General features: G+C 44.1%; 1 protein-coding gene across 1 annotated transcript; it reads left to right on the top strand.

Moving 5' to 3' along the window:
* The first annotated feature begins 214 nt into the window (after positions 1-214).
* Positions 215-18,740, top strand: LOC120839975 (putative fatty acyl-CoA reductase CG5065). Its single transcript, XM_042293608.1, has 7 exons — positions 215-242; positions 816-904; positions 1,970-2,086; positions 4,511-4,686; positions 12,647-12,719; positions 14,566-14,672; positions 18,545-18,740. The coding sequence occupies exons 1-7, from the start codon at positions 215-217 to the stop codon at positions 18,738-18,740; spliced, it is 786 nt and encodes a 261-aa protein (XP_042149542.1).
* The last annotated feature ends 1,979 nt before the right edge of the window (positions 18,741-20,719 follow it).

Below are 20,719 nucleotides of genomic sequence, written 5' to 3'. Positions count from 1 at the left end.
TTGACCATATGTGCTATACTCAATCAGTCATTGTTCCCGTTAAGAAGAATCTCACAAAAACGATTATTCAAGCTGTATGATGATGTAATCTGACAGTACCTGCTGGCTGGGCAGGTATAAAAGCAACGTAACCTTGTTAATGCCATGTACTACACGTCTCACAATGGAAGTGATGCATGAACACTCAACGACAACAAGTTAGGGATCGTGTTTGATGCACCTGCTCTCGACGAAGGGTGCAGGTATTTGAATGAGTGCTTGAAAACAAGACTCAACTTAAACTCTGAGCTTCTACAGGTCCTCCTATGGTTCAGATAGTATCCGAGCGCAATGATTGCCGACATTGTGAAGGTAGTTTTACAGATTGGTATCCGTCACTAGTGTCGTGTTATGCTTTAAGATTTGTTTGGTTTCCAATAGAGCCCATTGCTTCATCTTGAACAAGGAATTAATTGAAAAGGGGAAGGTGTGCCGGGTTTGGGCTCCAAATATTCAGGAACCAATGAACACAGAGGCATAAAACTAGACGAATAGTTCAGAGTGACCTTATTTCTTTAATGTTGGTATTTTCACTTACCGGGTTGCTCTCTTCAACTTCTTCATATTTGGATTGCAACGGTCCCTTCAACAGGGGTGAACAACGGCAAGTAGGTTCGTTTTGTATAGTAGAAGACAATGGGCCTCTTGACTGAATTTGTTTTGTCTAGTTTCGTTACTTCCGAAATCACACGACTCACCTCTAAATATGTGATTTCATCCAGCAGCCTAAAGCACTGCAAGGTAAGAGAGTCTTGTGTTCCTGCGTATCGTTTCAGTGGCACAAAGTGGGGAGTATTCGGAGGTGCAGCGCTTCTATCAAGATGAAGTAATCTTTGTCACAGGTGCGACTGGTTTTATTGGAAAGGTGCGTACTTCTGCTCTAGTCCAACACCTGACAACGCAAAGGAAACAAAAAAATATATATGCACACCTACGGTATTGGAGTAGAGGCTGACTTCTATAAACGGTTCAAGGTGGGGTGTTTATGTTTTGTGCAAATTACCTTGCTGCCAGCCAAAAAATGTTTGATCGCCAGCCAGAAAATGCCTGCTTACGAAATGATGATTTTTCGGCGACAGCTTGCAGCTAGAATATTTGGTAATGTTGTTTTGAGGACTAATTATTCGAGTAAATGTATGATTGCAGGAAAGGTTATCTAAACCCTACCAATCAAAATAATGTCTCTTACTACTGAGACAAGCCAATCCCATTGGGGATTGGCAGTATTTTGAAATAAATAGAAATAAAAATAAATATTTTGTAGAGTCCCCTAGGTAGTTACAAATCAAAGCCTATGCTACAAGACATACATTTTTGAAGTGGGGTCGGTGACGAAACACGCTTAAGCCGGGTTGCTGGAGGCGCGTGGAAAATCTTGTTAAGGGACCGTTGGAAGTTTAAATATTGTAGCTGGAGGTGTTGACAATACAAGTATTTCTTGTCGAAAAGCTTTTTGTGTTAATAGTTTTCAAGATGCCTGTTAAGGGTTTGCTCTAAAGTTTGTTTACGCACCAACAATTTCGCTTTAATTAGGTAATACATGAAGAAATATACGTCTTCACTTAGACAATACTTTGTGCGTATAGACGTTTAATACACAGTACATTTTGAGAAAAGAATGAAGTGTTAAATATTCAGGTGTTCACTTCTTCTTTCTCTATTTATAACGAAACTATCATGAACGTACTGGGAAGAAATGTAAATTCAATAATTATGGGGCGTTAATATTCACTCGTTGTAAAAATAAATTGGCGTGTCTGGTTGCCGCAAATACTCAATGTACACAGTGCAATCTATGTATAGTATATCAAATTTATATTAGCGAGACTTAATGTGTTTTTTTTTTAACTGGCTTATATTTAATGTCACATGTAATGTATAAAACACGCACGATTCTGCGACGTATATCTTTGTGAATGGTTCCTTTCAGGTTCTTCTTGAAAAATTGCTACGGTCATGCCCAGGAATCAAGCGGATTTACCTATTGATCCGCCCAAAAAGGGACGTTAGCCCAGCAGGAAGGTTGGAATTCATCTTAAGATTAGCGGTAAGATATCTGACTAATTTGTATCGATTATCCTTAAATTCACGCGAGCATGATTCAAGTATGGCGCGCCTAATAGTGTTTATGCCACATAGTTTTTAGTTTATGAAGCTTCCTCATTACGTAAAGAAGCGTACGATATTTATAAATAGCCATATCACCTTCGCTGTGGTTGGTCCTTGTATATAGGCCGTAGATTTCACGGTGTTGATGAAGAAAGTCGCAGGCGTTTTATGCTGTTTAATTTTTTAACAGCGGTGTATTTCGGTGATCTATTCTGGACGAACTCAAAAGGCGGTATTTATCGGTAAAGTGTTTTTAATGAAAAGATAAATTTCAAGTTAGAGAGAGTAGAGTTTCGACTAAAATAGCCTCAGATGGAGCTGATATTCGCGACTCCAGCGACCTGTAAGGGGCGCCATTACCAAACAAACATGGCGGCTGGGAATAGGTCGAGTCGGCTCGGCCGGGCCGCCTGAACGGTTCGCACATTCAATTTAACAGATTTTATTTTGTTTAATGCTCGATTTTATCGGTATTTGAACTGCGACGGTTAAGTAGAGCCGGTGCACATAATCTCGCAGAGTATAGTTTTGTTTTCCCGGTACTTTTTGTTATTTTCTTGCCAAACTTTTGTTTCGGAGATTTCGTTCAAAACCGAAACTATGGGCTCCGGAGAGACGGCAGCAGACTCTAAGTTTAGATCAGCTGAGCAAAGCGGCGATGACCACAGAGTTGTTCCACTGAGAGTAATTTTCAGCTAGCTCGCATGCCTCGACCACGCGATTTATCTGTTCGTGAACTCGAGATTTGTGCGTATCTGCGTTTAAGAAACAGCTCCAGTCGTCTGCTCGGTCAACAACACAGGTTGCAGCAAAATTACGAAAATTAAGCAAGCGCTTCTTCAGCCAAGGAGCATGTTAACACTCTGGCGCCCCACTAAGCAGCTGATACTCGTATTTCGATTCAGGTTTTAGTAGCAATCGAGAAGTCGTTTTGTCGAATATACAGGTTATGTATTTTATTACGTACTATGGGTCCCCCTAAAGCGATATTAGTATATTCTTCGGGTGGAAATATGATCTTAGTTGACTAGGTGAACTGCTGAATGAAAGTATATTTGACAGACAGATAGATACTACTTAAACTCAGCCAAATGGTTCTAGCCGGCAGCACGGAGACGAATGCCGACAAACTGAAGAGAGTCTTTATCGGAGATTCACGCAGAACTCCTTTGGCACTGAACTTGACTTCGAATCCTGAACGGAGAAATTGAGTATTTTTTTGTGGCCGTGCCACCTGAACAATCATAGACGTACATTTCTGCTGGCTTTGACGGGATTATAATGTAAATATTGGAGGCGCGATAGATCATAGTGTCGTGACAGATTCTAACTTTGCGAGTCGCGTCCCCCATCTTTTGAAAGCAGACAATTTCTCTCGTTAATCGCATGCAGCGAGCAGGCTTTCCGGAATCAAGTAATTGTGAAATCAGCCCAACTCCTTGAGTGTGGTTCAGAGGCTTTTTCGGCGAAAAGGAGCCAAGATGAATAGCCAACGCACCGACCGGCGTGGGTGACTCAAACTTGGAGCTAACTGAACACAACCAAACTCAAGAAGAGCAGCTATCGAACCTTCCCATTCACTTGACTGCAACATTCGTGTTCCTTTCAGTGAAACACCTCGTCTGTCGTCCTCAGTCCACTGTTCTACATCCTTATAAAGAAACTACTTATCAGCTACCAAGTAGTCGTCACGTTGAATGTGATTAGAGACAGACTGGAAATCAGAACGTTTTTCCCTGATTCCTCCCCCTCCAAAAAATCGAAAGCAGGCGAACGTGTGTTGTGGAGTAAACGGGCTTTCAAACACGTCATGGAAGGAAACGATCTACTGAGGCTTCACGACACTCATGAACACTCAGGCAAACTTAAGAAATATTCGGACCTTTGTGAAATTACATTGTTCGCTACTGCGCGACAACACATGCCCGCGAAAGCCACCAGAGACGTGGAGGGGCGCGGAGCGACCTGGTCCGGCTGGTTCCAGGTTTTCCCGCTTGGTGGTGTCCGTTTTGCTGGAGTCGCGAATATGGTTTTGGGTTGAAGGAGATACCGCGCATATCAGCGGTGAAGGAAAAAAAAACAACAAAAAAAACAACCTCGTTATGAAGCGCAGCAACGGTGATTTTTTTTATTAATATATAAAACCCTAAAAATGTGCTCAATGAAGCAAAAATGAAGTCTGAAACGCAAGGCCTTAACTATATTATACATGTATTGTTCCGATGGGAGAGAGCAAGTCATTCTCAAATACTCGCTTTCTCCAGCATTGGCGCGCACAGAACAAACAAAGATGTTATTCAAAAAGAAGGTGTAATTGTACGAGCGAGTAATTTTTTTGTGTGTGTATTGGGTCCTCCTGCAGTGTTTTGAGCGGTTGCGCGAAGAATATCCGTCAAGTTTAAACAAGCTATCGGTCGTCGAAGGAGACGTGAGAGAAGAAAAATTGGGCTTGAAATCCAGTGACTATGAGCGCCTGGCTTCAGAGGTGACCATTGTATTTCACGCTGCGGCAACTGTGCGGTTCAACGAATCCCTAAGGTTCGTACCTCGATCTGTGCCTCCTAATGTAGTCACTGATAACTTAAGAAACGCTGGGTGTGGCGAAGCCCGTACATCTCATTATCATTCAGCAACCAATGAGGTTTCTTTCATATTATTCAGACATACCATTCTGGCTGAAATTACTGACCTATAGCAGGTGTGGGTGGCGCATAAGATCAATATACAGACGAAAGTAATATTTTATAGTACATTATACAGAGCTTATAAAAGACATCAAGCAGACTTTGAGACAAAATTCAAAAGATGGAATTTAAGGACAAAATACTTCTATATGTTTCCTGCAACAAATGGCGGTCGCAGCGAAAGCACGTGGTACTCATTCTTTTACATACAAGTTTCAGTAAACAAATAAAAGAACAACATATAAACGCTGTCACAGTCCGTGCCGTGACCTATGGCGGAAGGTTGCTCCAATTCTCAATCGAGATGGGGAAGAATGATTGCTCGAAACACTCTGTACGACAGAAGTACGTCAACAAACTTTTGTGAACGCCTCCGCGAGACAATCTTGCTTTTAAGCATTTAAGTGTGTCAATATTACAAGCATTGTTAAATCATTAAAATAAAAAAACCATTCACGTGTGCTAGCGCCTTTTCTTTAGTGGGTCCATCTTGGCTAGTCCATAGAGAATAATAATGCTTACAGAATCAAGGATGCTATATTTATTTTACAAGGTGCTTTGTTTTATCCTTTACAAATTTGTTTTCAAAAAAACCGTGAGAGTTACGCTTAAGCGGCTTGTGTAGGTGAGTTATGCGGTCAGCGGGACATTATAGGGGTGCCAAATTTTTGCAATAAGTCGGATAATTAAATAAAATTTGTTAATTCACTTTTGAGTTTGTAAGATGATACATATGGCCTAAATTAGAAACTTAAGCTGGCGCAAAGCTAGCAGTGGTGGAACGCGCGTATAATTTAATCATCCGAGTTCTGCCACTGCTAGCCTTGCGCCTGCTTCACGAGGGGCAACTTGTGCGCGGCCCCCAGTTCCACACCAGCTTCAAGTCGTTCTAAAAAGAGTTGATTTAGTGGTTTCTTATGAAGCTCAGTAAGTTTCTAATTGGAACCACATGTATATTAGCACTGATTAAAAACCTAATTAAGGATATTTAGTTAATTAGCCGACTTATCGCAAAGATTATCCACCCATGTAATGTCTTCATGGCTATGTAACTCACCTGCACAAACCGCACAAGTGTAACTTTCACGGATTTTTTTAAACAAATCTGTATAGCTTAAAAAAAACATGAACGTAGTGCTTTTCATTAAACTTTTTTCGGTTTGCTTACATTTGCTTGCGTAGGTGGGTCCCAGACGGCTTATGCGCATTTGAGTACTAAGTGAATCAAGGCTTTGTATCCGATCAGCTTAGTTGAGGTGGTACAATGCTTGAGATTACGTTTTGAGCTACGCGTACAATTGTATCCACGTGAATTTTCCACCGTAAATCTATTGAAAGAGTTACGCCAAGGTATTTAAAGTTTTACACGCTGGGGAGAGGATGGTTATTTATAGTCTAGGAAAAAGTAAACAGTCGCTTTTTCTTAGTAAAGGTCATACTGACACATTGCTTAGGTTAAGTGGAAGTTGTCAGGCAGGGCAACAGTTCAAGAAATCCTGCAGGCATTTAATGAGGTAGAGCTTGTCTTCGGATTGTTTTATTGCGCAGAACGAGATGCAGTTTTTATCTCTACTTTAATCTGCCTAGGTCTTTAATATAAAACAGAAATAACAAATGTCACTGGACAGGTACCCCTGGAAAACAGCTGAGACAACTGAGACGCTATCGGAGGCAGCCTTTCCAACGAATACACTTTGACTGCGATATACAAGATATGATTCGAAGCACTAGGTTAGGTTCTTGTTATTTACGATAATTTCTGTAGAAGTTCGGGATGCGTCACACGCTTGAAGGCTTTAGAAAAGTCCATTACCACTGCATCCACTTTTTCCTACCTATATAGAACTTCCGCCATGCCATGCAATCTTCCTATCATCTGAGTCGTAGCTAAAAGTCGACGTCGAAAGCCATTTTGGTGAGGGTCAAAATATTAAGAGACGTTTACAAATCTCTGTAATTCGAAATTAGAGCGCAGCTCTTGAGGAAGAGGAGGGAAGGGTTCGGAGGGGAGAGTATACTCCTCCTCCTCTTCCTCCGTACCCTCCGCTCCTCCTCCCCTTCTACTCCTATCCTCCTCCTTTACTCCCTCCTCTCCCCTCTTCTTCTAACTCAGTTTTCCTGCTAAATTTAGCGGGGAAAATGATGTCATATGACTTGGTGTCACGTCACCCATGAGCAAAATCAGCTTCTCTGCTAGAACTGAATTTACCTGCGCGAGAAATTTAATTGGTGTTGAGGTCATGGGACGTAGTATCTCCATTAAATATAGCGGAGAAACTGAATTTGTTCATAGGTGACGGGGCGCCAAGACATGTGACGTCATATTCCCCGCTAAATTTAGCAGGGAAACTGAATTGGAGGAGGAGGGTAGAGGAGAGGATGGAAGAAAAGGAGTAGAGGAGGAGGAGGCGTACCCTCCCCTCCGTATCTTTGCCTCCTCCTCCTCAAGAGCTGCACTCTAAATTTGTATTAGAGAGATCTGTAAACGTATTTCATTTTTAGTACTTATCTCAACTAGGCATGCAAATACTCTAGTCTTCGACATCGAAGATAGAGTGACCAACGAGTGTAGGTACATCTGTTGAGATGCTTTTATCGGGAGTGAAAACCCTGTCGAAGAAATTATTGAAACAGGAAGCAACTATTGTTTGGTTGACCATCAAGTTGTCGTCACCTAGTTTGGTCACCCTGTGGTGGCGCGGAAAATGGTGCCTCCAAAATTTTTAAGGATCAGATTATATAATCTTACACAGAGTTTGGTAAACGCTGACTGGAAAATTTCGCTGCATCTCTGCACCAGTTGAACATATTTTTCATACTTATTTTCGGTTTCTCAAATAAGGAGTGCAGAACGCACGCGCGATATGTGGTGGTTTCAACATGGAAATATGATTTACATGTTCCCGAAGAAATCACCATCTTCAAAATGCCAAGCTCTCATGTTGAAACCTGCCTCAAATTGGGAACAATAGAAAATATAAATGTATACCAGGCGCGGGCATCTTAGCACATTTCTGTTTTCGCGCAACGTGTACAAATTATTGTGTGCCTAACTTGCAGGATATGATGGCTAACGAAATATAGATGAAACTTGTATTTACATATCCCAACCACCACGTGAGTTGAAAGGGCGGCAACGGTGGGTGTCGGCGTTAGGAAGTTATAGTGGGTCGTTTTCAGCTCTCCGATAACCGTACCCCACAACGATATATAAGCTAGCCTTGCTGTGAGCATCCTTTATCGAGTCCGAATATCGGAGCGGAAAGCACAATACTAGGGAGTCTTCGTAGATCGCTTCCGCCGCAACTTTTTTGGCAACCCGCTACGAGATCAGGGACTCCGCGGGCAAGGCTAGTGCCGCGCATGCGCATCAATGACGTCTTCGTTTCGGAGGGCGTAGCGGAGTTGGAAATAGGGTCTACGAACACTGCCTAATAAAACCCCTATTGGGGAGTTTACCGCGTCGTATTACCTTTCAACCTTGCTTCTATCAGTACTATGGCGCGGGCTGCCACTTCGAAATATTCTTTGGAGTCTTCAAAAAACTAAAGGAAAAACAGCCCTTCTTTTTAACATGTTACGAGACGGTACTTTGACGTTGTAAAAGCATTATAACCACCCTCCGCATGGCAGTTATCACGAAGAAAAACTAGCGCCAGTTTTTCCCGTTTTTGTTTTCTCCTTGCAAGTTAATGACGTTTAGAAAAAGGTTATATCCGAGCATCCAATCTAAGTGGTAGATATATTAGTGCTGGATAATGCATTGCTGAGGAAAAGTAGCAGAACGCACCGATGTGACGTTTGTTCTAACAGTGATGCGTATTGTACGGATAACCCTACATCATCAGAGTAAACAAATAAGTTTATTTTCCAAAGAAAATTGCTTTTTCGGTAGCTGGAACGTTATTTTATACAAGCAATTCAACAAAAAAGTGTCCGATTGGTAGACGTAGATATTATTCTAAACCATAAATAATAGAGCGTACTCGCAAAATGTATATCTGGCGTAAAGCGCGAGACATATGCGCCAAAATCCACCCGATCGGACGTCCGATCCGGCAGTACGACTGCCTCACTCGAACAATTGGATCGCCTCAGAAGTCGGATCGGCGATCCGACCTGTGTCCAACGTGCCAGATAGTGTCACACGGCGGACGGACTGTCGGAAGCATCCAGCCAATGACAACACAGCTAGCGCGAACGTCATGATGACGTACTGGGTCTGGCGGGACGGGCGACGGGTAGCGCGGACGAAGGAATCTCGCTCAGCCATGCGAGAAAGATGCCCCCAGCAAAGAATGCACGTAGAACGAGCTCGTCATTTCGCTCGTGCGAGCTGAACAGCCAATCTGGGACCAGATATGTAAGTACCCTGAATAGGATCGCGGACCTCCGCTGGTGCGTTTATTGGATTTCCTGGGCGGAGCCGAAAGAATCGTCGTGTCGCATGCAAGGTCGGAAGCGTGTGTCTCAAACTGTCGTATTGCGGCAATTTCGGAGTGGCGTTCGGACTGCCGGATCGGACGTCGGATCGGACGTCGGGTCGGACGTCGGATCAGACGTCGAATCGGACGTCGGATCGGGCGTCGGATTGGACGTCGGATCGGACGTCGGATCGGACGTCGGATCGGACGTCGGATCGGACGTCGGATCGGACGTCGGATCGGACGTCGGATCGGACGTCGAATCGGACGTCGGATCGGAGGTCGAATCGGACGTCGGATCGGACGTCGGATCGGACGTCGGATCGGACGTCGGATCGGACGTCGGATCGGACGTCGAATCAGACGTCGGATCGGACGTCGGATCGGACGTCGAATCGGACGATTCTGCCGTCCATGTGCCTCGCGCTTCACTCTACTTGCACTAATCATGTAGCGGTGTGCGTACATTAGGCGACATTAGCGCGAACATGACATCGGCGTTTTTGCTATTATTCCCCAGGAATGTATAGTTCTAAAGTCTACCTCTTACGTTGGATGCTCGCATTAAGAGTTTCCTAAACATCATTCCCGTCTCACAAGAAAAAAAGGGACGAAAAAAATCACCCATAGTTTGTTCGTGCTAACTTTGTGGTGCAGTGTACCCATGTTTTTAAAATGTCAAATTACAAACTTGTATCATGTTAAGACAAGCTGCTTTTGGTGTAGATTTTTTAGAAGTTCAGAAAATCATTTGGAGTGGCAGCCTGTGTTATAGCAGCGATACAAGCAACGTCGAACAATAACAGAACACGCTAAACATTCCAATAGGGGTTTAATATTGCGTTTTCCGCTCCGATAGCTGTGCCCGATAAAGAATGCTCATAGCAAGGCTGGTTTATATATCGTTATCAAGTGCGGTTATTAGAGAGCCAAAAACGATCTACTAAAAAGTTCCTAATACCGACACCCACCCTTGCTTTCCTTTTAACCCATCTGGTTGTTGGGATCTGTAAATATAAATTTCTTCCACATTTAGTTGGGCATCATATCCTACGAGTTAGGCACAAAATAATTTTAGCGCGCTGTACGAAAACAGAGATCCACAGAGATGCCCGCGCCTGGTGCACATTTCTCTTTTCCATTGTGCTCTATTTGATGCAGGTTTGAGCGTGATAGCCTGGCTTTTTGAGGATCCTGAATGTTTTGTGAACATGTAAACCATGCTCACATATTGAAACCACCACATCTCGCGCATGCGTTCTGCACTTCTTATTTGAGATACCGAGAATAAGTATGAAAAGTGCGTTCAATGGGCGTAGGGATGCATTGGAGTTTTGCAGTAAGCGTTTACTTCGCCACAGGCTACAGCCAAACAACTACGACACCTCAAGTGGGTGACTGGCTGGGCGAAGCCTTCCAGCCTCGTAAAACATCCACTAAGAGCGCTAGACTTTGCGAGGGGAAACAAATACTGCTGTTCATTATGGGCTTTTCTAGGCGTGTCCTCTCAGAAGAAGCTGTTACAAAAGAAGACCCCCCCCCTCCCCCCGCCTCACTATGCACCAAGACACGAGCAAAAAAAAACGGCTAGGAGGACTTTCCGTCAGGCGACAAAATATTTCTGCAGGTCCCCCTTTAATGAAATTAGGCATTTCGGTTCCTTAGCGCAACGCTGTCTTGAGACGGAACACAATAATTCTTTATTTAACGCGCTCACTTTTTCCGTTAAAACTGCTTCACGCACGAATACGCCGACCAGAACCATGCGGTATAAGCAGCACCAAGGCACCAAAGCCGACAGTCCCTCCACCGCCCCGCTCCTCTGGTTCTTCGTTCGACCGCGAGGGGGCGAGCGATGGGACGGAGTTGCGAATACATGCCTGAAAGTTTCAATTTTACGCAGTGCAGAATATCTACAGGTGCGGACTATACAGGAATTTTGATTTTTCAATGTCATTCATTGTAACGGGACGCGACGAATTTTGTGAATGAGCGAATATGTTAATAATACTTTATGTGATACAAGCTTCTTTGTGAGCTAAGAAAGCAGCCATTTTGCAGCGAAGCTATTGCGTGCTAGGATCTAGACAAAAATGCGTCCAGAGATGTAAAAACAAAAAAACAAAGAAAACTCCCGTTTAAACGGCCCACCTTTGTTCTGTTCGGTCGTGGCAATTATGAATAAAAAGAGGGTGCAACCCGCGTGAGTCCGTCATCCTTGGCGTTATTTTATAGTGAAGTCCCAATGCCTTGTTATCATTTATGGCCGCCGACTTATCTCAGCCAAGAGTGCGCTGTGACGAGGCCTGTGGGCGGAACGCACCGATCTAACCTTCTTCCGCTTCCGCGATGCTGATAAAGAGACTTGGACTCTTTATCACCATCGCTGATAAAGAGCCCAAGTCGCTGTAAAACCAAAATAGCCATATACTGAAACGTATGCCCATACCAACGACCAACAACAAACTTCCATCGACTTCACGTTTAGCAAGAACGTATCTGAAGTCCAAATGCAACCAATGGCGGATTACCAAAGTGAACGTAAGGCAATGATCACTTTAGTCACGAAGAGAAATTAAGGCAACGAGACAACGAAGTCGTGTTCGCGTGTCCATATCAATCATATGTAAATTGTATATATATGCATAGTTGTAAATTTATCGTGAAGATAAAGGCTTCGCTGGTCCTCCATCTCCGCGTAAAGTGGATGGGCTTTATTTTTTCAAAGTGTGATGTGCATGATAAGATTTGCATGTCGAGGAAGCACCATTGGCAAACTATTCACCTGCTGCGGACTAGAGTCCGAACGATTCTGTAGTTTTAATTGAAAAAACATGTGTCATAAAATATACATTTAATCAGTGTGCACTGTGACCTCACTGCTAGCGGAGGCCATCTTCTCGCCGGTTCTGTATAATGATTGGGAAAATAAAATGTAGACAAGCCATTGCAAATTAAAACAGAGAACGCAGTCACGCTACAAAGCAACGGCCAGCATTGATCAGCGATCAGGCGTTATACGGCTGATTGCTATACTAGAGTAGACGCTAGACTATTGTAATGTGTCCTAGTCTAAACACCTGATCCACCTAATGTGCTTTAATGTTCACACCAGACCCACCTAATGTGTATTGGTATGCACATTAGAATCACCTAGTGTGTTTCGGTGTGCACATCGACCCGCCTAATGTGTTTCGGTGTGCACATCAAAACGGCTTGTGTGTTTTGGAGTGCACACCCCACCCCCTGATGTATCCTGATGTGCACATCAGAGTGGCTCTCAGTAAAAGTCAGAAAACACCAGAACCCGGCCTCGTGGATTTTTGAAAGGGTCACTTTGTCTTTTGAGGATGCCCGTGTTGGTCATATGGCTGGGTATATTGGTTTCAGAAACGCTGTGAATATTAACATGGAAGGCACTAAAAGTGTGCTGGATCTTTGCCACAACGTCAAAAAGTTGAAGGTGAGTCGATTCTGAATCGTAGAGAGGTACATAATATATTATCATAAAAATGTGCACTCGTGTGCGCTCTTAACCTGCGCATGTTGAGTTATGAAATAAGAGAAGGAAATAGAGATACTTCATTGGCATATGTACTGTGCAACTTGCTTGAATATTTTGTCAATGCTTATAATTTGGGGATAGTATAGAACATTATGTTAGCAGTCACTGACACGCACCACAGATATCTTCAAAATGGAAGGCGTTTTATAAGGGCCGAGCTCGCGCACATTGGTATTTTAGGTTAAGATTAATGTACCCTTGTACTTGCCAATGCAATGAAGTCTATAAATAACCATTCTGAATTCTTGGAGTCCAATCCAAGAAATAAATGTTGAAGTTGAATGTTGTCAAGAATGATATGTGAGGAGGCTGGAATACACTAAAATAACTAAGGGTGGAACGTGGTGAATTTACGGCAAGACAAAAGGCAATACACGGAGTCACAGACTCCGTGTATTGCTGGCTTAAGAGCAGCATCGAACACCAGCGATAAACTTCCCAAGCAGCAAAAAGTTGGCCAGTCATCGGCCAATGCTGGCAATGGTCCTGGGCCAAGTGGCCAGACAGCGGCCAGAGACTGGCCGGTGACTGGCCTTTATCTGGCCTTTCGCCAATGGCCACTGGCCATCAGCCATCGGTCAAGAATTGGCCAATGAAAGGCCACTCTGTGGCCACTGGCCAAAAGACCATCGCCAGAGATTGGCCATCGCTTGGCCGAAATCCGTAGTGCTTGGGTTGCTGCTACTGAAATGTACAGCATTTTTCAAGCAGATACTACGGTCAAGATGATATTAGACTTAGAAAAAGATAACTTATGCGATTGAACTGGAAAGTACCAGCAGGGCAACATTCCCCGTCCAGGGCTGACTGGTACCCATGCTGTATTCTCTCTCTTCTAAGCTTTACTATACCTCTACGCTGGCAGAGCGGTGGGAGGTACGCGCCCGCCTGACCAGTCTCTCTTTCATCACCTGACCCCTCTTTATGCGTGTCGTTTCGGGCGGGGCTGTGATCACGTGACGTAAACTAGACATATGGCTGGTCTAACGAGCATATGTAGCTTCAATCACTCTGTCAACTTCGAGGTGAAGGGAGTGTGAAAAACGAGTGGTCTTGATATAAAGCAACCAAAAGCTCTATCGTGTCGTCATTGCATTGAGGAGTTGTCCAATCCAGGCGTTTAGTTAGCTTGTATTTCTGTCGAACATTGCGCTGTAAAAGCTTTGATGGACGTTATTTGGATAGAAGCCACATGTCTGCATTAAAGGGAAACTAAAGCGGTTCTGTATTCAAGAAGAAAACATTTAAATCGTCTTCATTTAGCCTCCAGGATAACGAATATCAAAAATTGCATTTCAGTTTGATGCGCCGTCGCCACAACAGCGCTTTCGAATTTGCGCTGATGCCCCTACCTCCACCCGACACGTTCGTTGGGAGGAGGGAATCGTGGCGTGTTATACAAAGATCTAAACGCCTTCGAGCCTTCCGAAAGTGTTATTGGAGTAATCAAAAATGCTGTATATGTGCCCTTACAAGGGGCACGCGCAAGGCCTTTGAAACCCATGGGTATGACGTCACGCCCAGTGGTTGGTTTTTGTTCTTTTCTTGCGTCTATTGATATAATCGGTTCAAATTCTTTTGATAGTCAAATTCACAAGACAAAAATACGCTAGAATTCACCTCTAGCCCGTTTTTCGAAGAACCTTTTCCGCTTCCTTTCAAGTAGTTCCCCGTGAGTTCAGATCGATAGTGTAAAATAAATCACATACAACTGCTGCAAGTTAACATTCTATTTTTCTTTTAGGCCGTTGTGCATATATCGACAGCATTCGTCAACAGCGATTTGGCCGTACTGGAGGAACGAGTGTACCCTCCGACGGTGGAGCCAGATGACATCATTTCGCTCACAAAGTAAGGTTATTTGTCCCCTATACAAAAATTAGAAAATCCTTTAAAGCGCAACTCCAGCCAAAACGCAAAATGAAATAAATTACTGGTATCGCTCTAGTGACACAAAATACGACCCCAGCCAAAATATTACGTCTGTGGGACGTCGCATTCTCAACTAATGCCGATAGTAAAAATGCGACCCGCCGCGAGCAGCTGCTCCTTAGCAGGCGGCCAGCGGGTTGCCGATGGCTAAAGCAACATGGGGCCGTGACGTCAGTATCGTTCTCTTTTTTTTTTCCTCCGGTCCGGGCGTTACGCGGAGTGCGCTTCTTTGAGCCGCTACCACCGCTTCTTCGGCTTGTGATTGGCATGTTTAGCCGTTGTTTTTATCTGTAGCCCGTGTAGCTTTGGTATATCATTTTGTTTATTTGCTTGTGAGGACCCCAAGACTCGTTTTAGCAAGCAACTCGGAGCGCCCAAGACTGCCCAGCTGTTCCTCGAAAGATGCCGAGTGCAGCTGGTAGCCGTGTGGGCTGCTCAAACAACCCGCTGTGCAACACGGAGGTGCTTTTTGACAAGTTTCCAACGGACCGGAAATTGGAGAAGGTGTGGGTGAACGCTGTTCGACGAGTCGACTTTGGACTTCGGCTTTTACGCGCCCGAGAAAAAATAACAAACACAAAAACAAACAAAACAAAAAAACAAAAAACAGACGTATACAGCGCAGCACACGTGCTTTCGGGCGCCGCGGCCCGTGCCGGAGAGCCTCAAAGCTTCGGGTCTGGAACTGACCCGCAGCGCAAAAGCGAGAGGTCCCCCAGTATCGGCAGCGCGGCATAGACCGACGCCGCTCCATCTACGGAGTTCCGATGACAATTTAGGCCTAGCGACGAGTACGGACGACCGCACACACGGCGACAGCCGCTGAGTACAGCACCGAACGACTTCACTCGTTTTCCAGTCGCTAGCTTTTGGGTATACAAGCGCACGCAGGGCGGCGGCCGCCGAGTACTGCACCCAGGGTGTCGAACCGGAACCGAACCGAACCGAAAACCGGAACAGAACCGTTATTTTTAGCCGAACCGGAACTGAACCGAACCGAAATCTTCGCCGCCATCTTGGAACTGAACCGGAACGGAACCGGAAAAAAATATAACGGTAACCAGTTCAAAACGGTTCACGGTAATTTTTTTTTTTGTTAGTATTACAAATTTATTATTTGGGAATAAAAAATTGGCACGTTAATTCCTCTAAGTATTGATCAAATCGTCATATACAGAATTCCAATGTATAATAAATCCTGGTTTTTTGCGGCGCTTTCTTATCGGCACTATGAACAGCCATGTGTCACATCGTCACGTGACGTCATAATGTCAAGACATGCTGTCAAGTAATGTCACATCACGTGACCCCGTGACGTCACGTTACTCACCGCGTAAAGTCGATTCAAATTGAGGACGTCGCTAGATCTATTAACGTTGTTGATACCGTGACGTCACATGACATCACAACTTCGCACTGAGAGTCCCATGACACCATGATGAACCCGATTGTCATGATGCCGAGTCAAATGCTCTGGTTCATGACAACCAGTATCGCCAAACATTCGGGTAACGGCTCGTGTTCAACTCAGATTATGATGGGCCCAAGTCCCACTAAAGCTAGAAGCAGAAGCAAACGAAAGCGACAAGCCTCAGACACATGCAGCATGTTCGCGATGGTACCTTTATACGGCTTTGAGTTGTTCGGTGCTCGCGAAGTTAGCAGGAGTGTTTACAAGCCTGCAAATGGTACCATCGTGTGCATGATACTCGTGTTTAAGCATAGCCTTCTTTATTCTACAAAGCCTGTCAAATCGCGAAATACTCTGGTTTAAGGCTAGCCGCTGTCGTTTGTTTGTTTGTCGCTTCAGTGGGGCTCGGGCCCCATTATAGCCCAACTAAAACTATATCTGAAGATTAGCCCATGCTTCGCTTTGCCAACCCTGCTTATGAATATGATAAAAACTGACGCTGCACATATAAGGATCAGATCACGTGGCTGATAGTTCTAATTGCGAGTTGAGGAGGGGAAAGCTGTTTCATTTCTTTCTTTCGACTGTCTCTCATTTCTCGGAGGAACAAACTAATGGATGCTTTTGCAAGTTATCAACGTCAGGGATTACAACTTGGCGGTATTTATTCAACTGAAGGTAAAAAAAATGCTGCACGGCCCATTTTACATGTATGCACACCATTGAGGCTCCCAAACATGTTTTCGTTATTGCTGAACTGCCTCAGAAAGTTGTACCGAGAATAGAAGTGTTAAAGGGTCTAAATGTGACGTATTAGTACGACGTTACATGGAACTATTAGTGTGTACGTGAGGGATAGCTGAAAAGAAAGATCCTACCCTACTGAAAAAAAACATTTGGCGCCCATATGAAAATAAACGGGTCCATACCGGTAACCGTTTAACCATACTGGTCACCAGTTTGTCAAAGGGGTCGCCCGTATGGCTCAAAGGGGTCCCCCGTATGAGCCATAACGGCCACCTATTTGGCAAACGGGTCGCTCGTCTGGTCAAATGGGCGACTCGTTTGGGCAAAGTTGTCGCACGTTTGCTCAAACCGGCGACCATGTTGCAAACTGCACCGGTTTAATCAAACGGCTCTCCGGAGCCCGTTTGATATTGAACGTACAGATCGGCGGCGTGGGCACGCCTAGCGTTTCAGCCGTGGCAGCCAATGTTTTCCGGAAGGCTGGGAGCGCCGGTTCATCGATTTCAGATCGTCCGGGTAATGCAAGTAATTATATTTATATTTCAATTGCGCTGATTTTCGATTACACTGCAACTAAAACTAAAACCTTTTTTTGGTTGTTTTACGTAAACGCACGACGTTGGTGAGCCGATATTTTTGACAGACCTTTAATACTTTGTCCATCTTTGTTGCCTCAATTTACTTATTCAGCTCGAATCTCTCTCGCAGGAGACGCGACCGCGTGAAAGAATGTACGTCTAGACTCCGTTTCACTTTAATTCAAGACGCAGCGAAGGTAGCACGCGTACACGCGGCTGCAAGAACATCGAGCATTGCGAGAGCACGCCCGCCGTTGCAGCACTCAAACTACGAGCTTCCGCTGAGTACTTTCTTCGCTCGGGCACAAGCCGAGCTTCTGGCCGCCCCGCCGCCATTTCCAAAGTTCGAGCGCGCGCGCGCGCGCGCACCTTTGTTCTTCGGGACTACAAAAACGCATCTCCCCGGAATGACTGAGTCTCTATCTCTTTTGAGTCATACTTCGTCAAGATGTTCAGCCCCCCCCCCCCCCCCCCCCCCCTCTGCGGTTACCAAGAAAAGGAGTGGGGTGCGGATCGTATGGTCGGGGCCTCAATTCCACTGCTCCGCTCGGCGAATCGCGTAATTTATGATTAAGTATGATTACTTGCGACAAAGTTTCCTTCTCCATGCTTTACACGCTCATGCACAGCCTGGTATGGGCAATGTGCGGTTAAGTGCGGTTGATGGTACCTAGTCTGGCGTGCAACGGCTTTTCGTAAAGTTCGAGCGACAGCCTTTCCACATGAAACTCAGCCATAGTCACATTTTTTGTTAAAAGTTTGGATATCGTATTCGTGCTAACTTTGACGCGTAGTGTAAACCAAGAGTTTAAAACTCCCTAGTATACACCAGGGCTTTTAAGGCCTAGGCTATAAAGACTGACCCGCAACTTGCTCTTCGGAAAAGTAGTCCTTCGTCTTGCTTTACAATACAAGTAGGGTTGCCGCATGGCTTGAATTCTGCTCCACGAACCTTCGTGATTCCGGTTTTGTGACAGAAGTTATGAAACTTAGTTCTGAACAAAGTGTTAACGTCAATTGTTTTCATCGTTGCCCATCTGATGCATTACGAGCAGAACACTGAGTGAGGTCGATCTCGTTAAAACAACACCGGAGCTGCTCGGAGGCAAACCCAACACCTACGTTTTCACCAAGACTCTGGCTGAGTCCATCATTGCAGATCAAGGCCGGGGCCTTCCACTGGTCATCGTCAGGCCTTCCATTGTGTCCGCGTCATGGAAAGATCCGTTTCCGGTACGTCGCAACGATTAATATTGTGCTTTGACTGAAAACTTTGAATAGCATTTTGTCTCTAAAGCAATGCATGTCTCGAATTCTTGGCACGTCTGTTCGTTTTAAAAGTGTCTTTTAAGAGAATTGCTGAGTCGAACGTCGTGAGCCCGTCCAAAATTGAATGCAAAAGGTTTTGATTTTTTTTATATTGACATTAAAGGCATACAATTAAAGACAACAACTTTGTATATACCAGGGTGTCGAACCGGAACCGAACCGAACCGAAAACCGGAACCGAACCGGTATTTTTTCCGGAACTGAACCCGAACCTGAACCGTTATATTGTTATCGCAATGAACCCGAACCGGAACTGAACCGGAAAAAAAATAACGGTTACCGGCTCATGTCAAAACGGTTCGGCCACGCGCTGTTGACAATGAATGTACTATCAATGCCATTTGTTTTTTAAGTGCCGTCAACTGACACACACCTCGCTTACATATTTTTCTTCTCCACTCAGTCTTAGGAATATAAACGCTCCATCCATGAATCTTGACAAACACTGCATCCATGAATCTTGACATAGGAACCAGTATTGCGCTGGTCGCGGCTTGCACGGAAAAAAAAATTAGAAGGCTGTGCAAAAAAAAAAAAAAACACGTCACGGGATTTCATTTTCCTACAATCTCGTAAATCCTAAATGCTGCTGCGTGCTCATTTCGTAACACGTTTCTAGAATGCGCGAGTTCTTGAAGCTTGCTTCCATCGGAATGAGAAAAGAAAAGGCTGTGGAGTTTGATAATAATGCATCTGGTTTCGTATAGGCACTTAGAAGCTAACATATTTTTGAGACAGCGAACTCTTCTATTTTAGTATTTATCCTATTACGTCCTTTTGGCGTTGCTTTCGGTGAAGTGTTTTTCATATTCCGTATCTTGTTTATTGAAAACTTCTTTAAGGGTCTAATTTGAGTTACAGAAGGCTAGTACAAATAAAGAAAGCTGTATTTTCTCCCCACTGTTCCTTCAATTACTTACACGCGGAGGTGGTGGGATAGTTAGCGAGTTCTACTTGTAAGTGGGTTTGTAAGGAGATTGCGGATTTTACAGCTACTGCGTCGGACCCAATTAGATGAAGTCCGAATGCGTAAACGTCGGTGAGGTAACCTTTGAGTGCACGTAAAGAAACCATTCCTGGTAGAAATTCCTGAGCCTTACACTACGATGTATCCCGTTTCGTATGAGCTGATTTCAGATGCTTTATTTGTAATTTATTTTGATGTTGCAATTTGTCATTTATGATTTCCGAACTGGTTCGCGGATCAAATTAATCGAACCGGAACTGAACCGGAACAAAATAAATTTACCTGAACCGCAACCGAACCCATATTTCTTTCGGTTCGACACACTGGTATATACTTACCAACAATAATCTAATCTAACTGAATAAAACATTTGAAGACTTTTTTGGAGCTATTCTCTTTTTTAAGTATATTGTCTTGGCGAAAGATTAAATTATTGCCCGAGATCAATACCAAGTTTAATTTTAACTCATCAGTGGAGATTATAATGTCTTTCGTAATTGTTTACAGATTCTGATAGAACTTATGGTCGGGCGTCATCTTTGACAAAATCAACCGAATGGCGCCTTTTATTTCTCTTTTTCTATATTTGAAGAATATATTAATAGCGTCAAGCATTGTACAGAACCGCACGGCGATGAAGGGATGAACATTATAGCAATATGCTTGGAAAGAGTATTTTATCCGCATTTGCAAATATTTCATATTTCCAACTTTACGGAAGGGCCGTTCTTCATTAATGTGGCTAGATATTAGTAACAGTTAAAAAAAACGATTAGAAGACCGGTTAGAATTCCTACCAGAGGTTATCGATAATGTATTCTTCAGCTGATTGCAATTTTAAGAACCCAGACGGATAAGTTTCCAGGTGACGGGAACTTGCACCAGTACCAGTTCAATGTCTAACACAAGATGGGTAAGAAATGCATGAGCGCCA

The sequence above is a fragment of the Ixodes scapularis genome, unplaced genomic scaffold (assembly GCF_016920785.2).
Source record: "Ixodes scapularis isolate PalLabHiFi unplaced genomic scaffold, ASM1692078v2 PGA_scaffold4__175_contigs__length_147842914, whole genome shotgun sequence".
Taxonomy (NCBI): domain Eukaryota; kingdom Metazoa; phylum Arthropoda; class Arachnida; order Ixodida; family Ixodidae; genus Ixodes; species Ixodes scapularis.
This window is presented reverse-complemented; position numbering and strand designations above follow the sequence as displayed.